This window comes from Pteropus medius, unplaced genomic scaffold, assembly GCF_902729225.1.
Source record: "Pteropus medius unplaced genomic scaffold, Ma_sr-lr_union100, whole genome shotgun sequence".
NCBI classification, from domain to species: domain Eukaryota; kingdom Metazoa; phylum Chordata; class Mammalia; order Chiroptera; family Pteropodidae; genus Pteropus; species Pteropus medius.
Window position 1 is genome coordinate 667,854 of NW_024348530.1, and position 2,425 is coordinate 670,278.

A 2,425-nucleotide genomic window follows, 5' to 3' on the forward strand; every position below is an offset into this window, starting at 1 on the left:
GCGAATGGGAGGAGACTGAGGGAAACAGGTGGGTCTAAGAGAGACGGAGAGGACCACTGATTCATTCCTACAGAGCCAGCCAGACAAGCCCCTAAGGGCCTCTGCCATCATGGCCTTGAAACCCGAGGATCCCTCTGGGGGGTTCCAGCACGGCAAGGTGGTGGATTTCATCAATGAGAAAATGGCCATGCATGTGAAAGGCCCTGAGTTCTACCTCGAGAATACATCCCTGTCCTGGGCAGAGGTAGAAGACAAGCTCAGGGCCATCCTGGAGGACAGCGCGATACCTAGCGAGGCCAAAGAGGCCTGTGCCTGGGGCAGCCTGGCCCTGGGCATGCGCTTTGCCCGCAGGCAAGGTCAGTTACACGCATGCAGGGTGCAGTGGCTCCAGGACTTCTCCAAACTGCACAAGTCAGCTGCGCAGGCCTTGGCCTCAAACCTGAAGGAGCTCAGGGAGCAGCAGGAGATGGAGCGCAAAGAGGCGGCCTACCGGCTGCGGCTGACCCAACTTCAACTGGCAGAAGTGCAGAAAGAGAGGGATCTGCTGAGGTGGAAGCTCTTCCGGGCTGTAAGTTTGTCCCACTTGGTTCCTACGCACCTCCCATCTCACTGCCCCGCCCCTACCTACCTGCCCCACCCCCCATAAGCAAGGTCTCAACTCTGCCCACTTCTCTTCAGGAGCTGGAGATTCCCAGGAAGCAGAAGCAGGTCAAAGAAGAGCCAGGCCTGGCCACTGACAGTGGGGCCGGGGAAGGAGCAGGTAAGAAGGGAGAAGAGGCGGGGGTTGCTGCTACTACTGCTGCAGCTGGGGGCGCTGCAGGAGGAAGAGGAAAACAAAAATACCAGGGGGCGGAGGCTGCAAATTAGCTGGGTGGAGGCCTTGCGCAGATTGGAGGAGGGGGTGGGATGGGAGGAATACACCTCTAGAGGGCAGAGGGAGAGCTCAGGTCAGTGGAAACTGCCATGTTTTATTTCTCTGGGACCTTGAAGCCCGGGTCCACAGACTCACCAGCAACGCTTCCTGTCCAGCTCCTTGTCTTTTATGTACTCATAACCCTTATTCCCCTTTCCAGGTGCACCCACACGATTGCCACCAGCAGCAGCGTTCACGGCTGGAGCTCCACCTCAGGCGTCTCCCCACAAGGAGTCCTCTGATGTTAGATCGGGGTCTGATGTGGGAGCCCAGGGAAAAGAACCCCAAGGAGACAAGAGAAACACCAATCCCCAGTGGCAGCGAAGACCACTATTTCGCAGGCCCGGGGATTGGGACTGCCCTTGGTGCAAAGCCGTGAACTTTTCACGACAGAAAATTTGCTTCCGCTGTGGGAAGGGAATCGAGATACAGAAACCCTGAATTCAGAAATGTTTAATACAACATAAGTATATCCGATGGGAAAATCAATTTTCGGGGTGGGGGGAGGAGGATGTGTTGGGAGGGGTGGGTAGAGTAGGGGGGGATGAGTGGGATAATGAAGAGAGAGGTGGAGTGGGAGGAGTGGGGAGGTATAGATTGACAGGAAGAGACCTTTTGATGGTCCCCTTTGTGTTCTAGAGCATTAGTATTGAACATCCCAGACATGCTGCAGTTTCTGTTTATGTGTCTCTCCCACCCTAGTATCTGTTGGACCTGGGCACGCACTCCCTCCCCACACCTAGGCTGTAGGTTATTGCAGCAGGGGTGGACGTAGATACTGACGCTGCCATGGCCCTGGGACATCTCTGCAGCAGCTGGACGTGACTCTGGGCTATCTCCTGTTGGGGCAGGTGTGGACAACCATCAGAACTGGGGAGCAAGATCGCCTGTCTGCCCTTGTCAGAAATGTCCTTGGGCTTGTTACATCCTTCTAGGGCAGGGTTTCCCAACCTCTGCACTCTTGACGCTTGACGTTGGGTAATTCTATGTTGTAGGGGGCTGTCAGGTACACTGTAGGATGTTTGGCAGAATCCCTGGCCTCTACCTACCAGATGCCAGTTGCACATCCCCCCTAATTGTGACAACCAAAAATGTCTATAGATATTGCCACATGTCCACTAGGGGATAAAACGGCCCCTGGTTGGGAACCATGGAGGCAATGAGGTACTTAGGAGTATTCAGAACAGGGGGAAGAGAGTTGCCAGGGGAGCATGCTCAGCAGTGCCCAGGGCTGCAGGAGGGCTCTTAACTGTTCATTTGGACTGACATTCACTTTTGATCTTTGAGTAGATTTGAGTGTGGGAGGTGCAAGAGCCAAACAGATAGTACTCAGGCATGAGGGAGCAAGAATTAAGGAAGTACAGTCAGTGAGGGAGGCTCTTCTTCGAAGATTCTTGGCTATGAAGGGAAGGAGTGAGGTGGGACACACAGCTGAGGGAGGGTTTTGTTTTGTTTTGTTTTGTTTTTTAATATGAGAGAAACTTGAGCCATGGGGAAGGAGAGTGCTGAAGA

General features: G+C 54.2%; 2 protein-coding genes across 2 annotated transcripts in view; one reads left to right on the forward strand and one right to left on the reverse strand.

Moving 5' to 3' along the window:
* Positions 1-2,425, reverse strand: part of IL1RAPL2 (interleukin 1 receptor accessory protein like 2) — a 615,492-nt gene that overhangs the window by 587,606 nt on the left and 25,461 nt on the right. The gene's annotated exons all lie outside the window — the stretch shown is intronic.
* On the forward strand, positions 110-1,354 carry LOC120616428 (testis-expressed protein 13B). The gene is made up of 3 exons (XM_039879806.1): positions 110-568; positions 679-760; positions 1,074-1,354. Exons 1-3 carry the CDS (start codon positions 110-112, stop codon positions 1,352-1,354), a joined length of 822 nt encoding a protein of 273 aa, XP_039735740.1.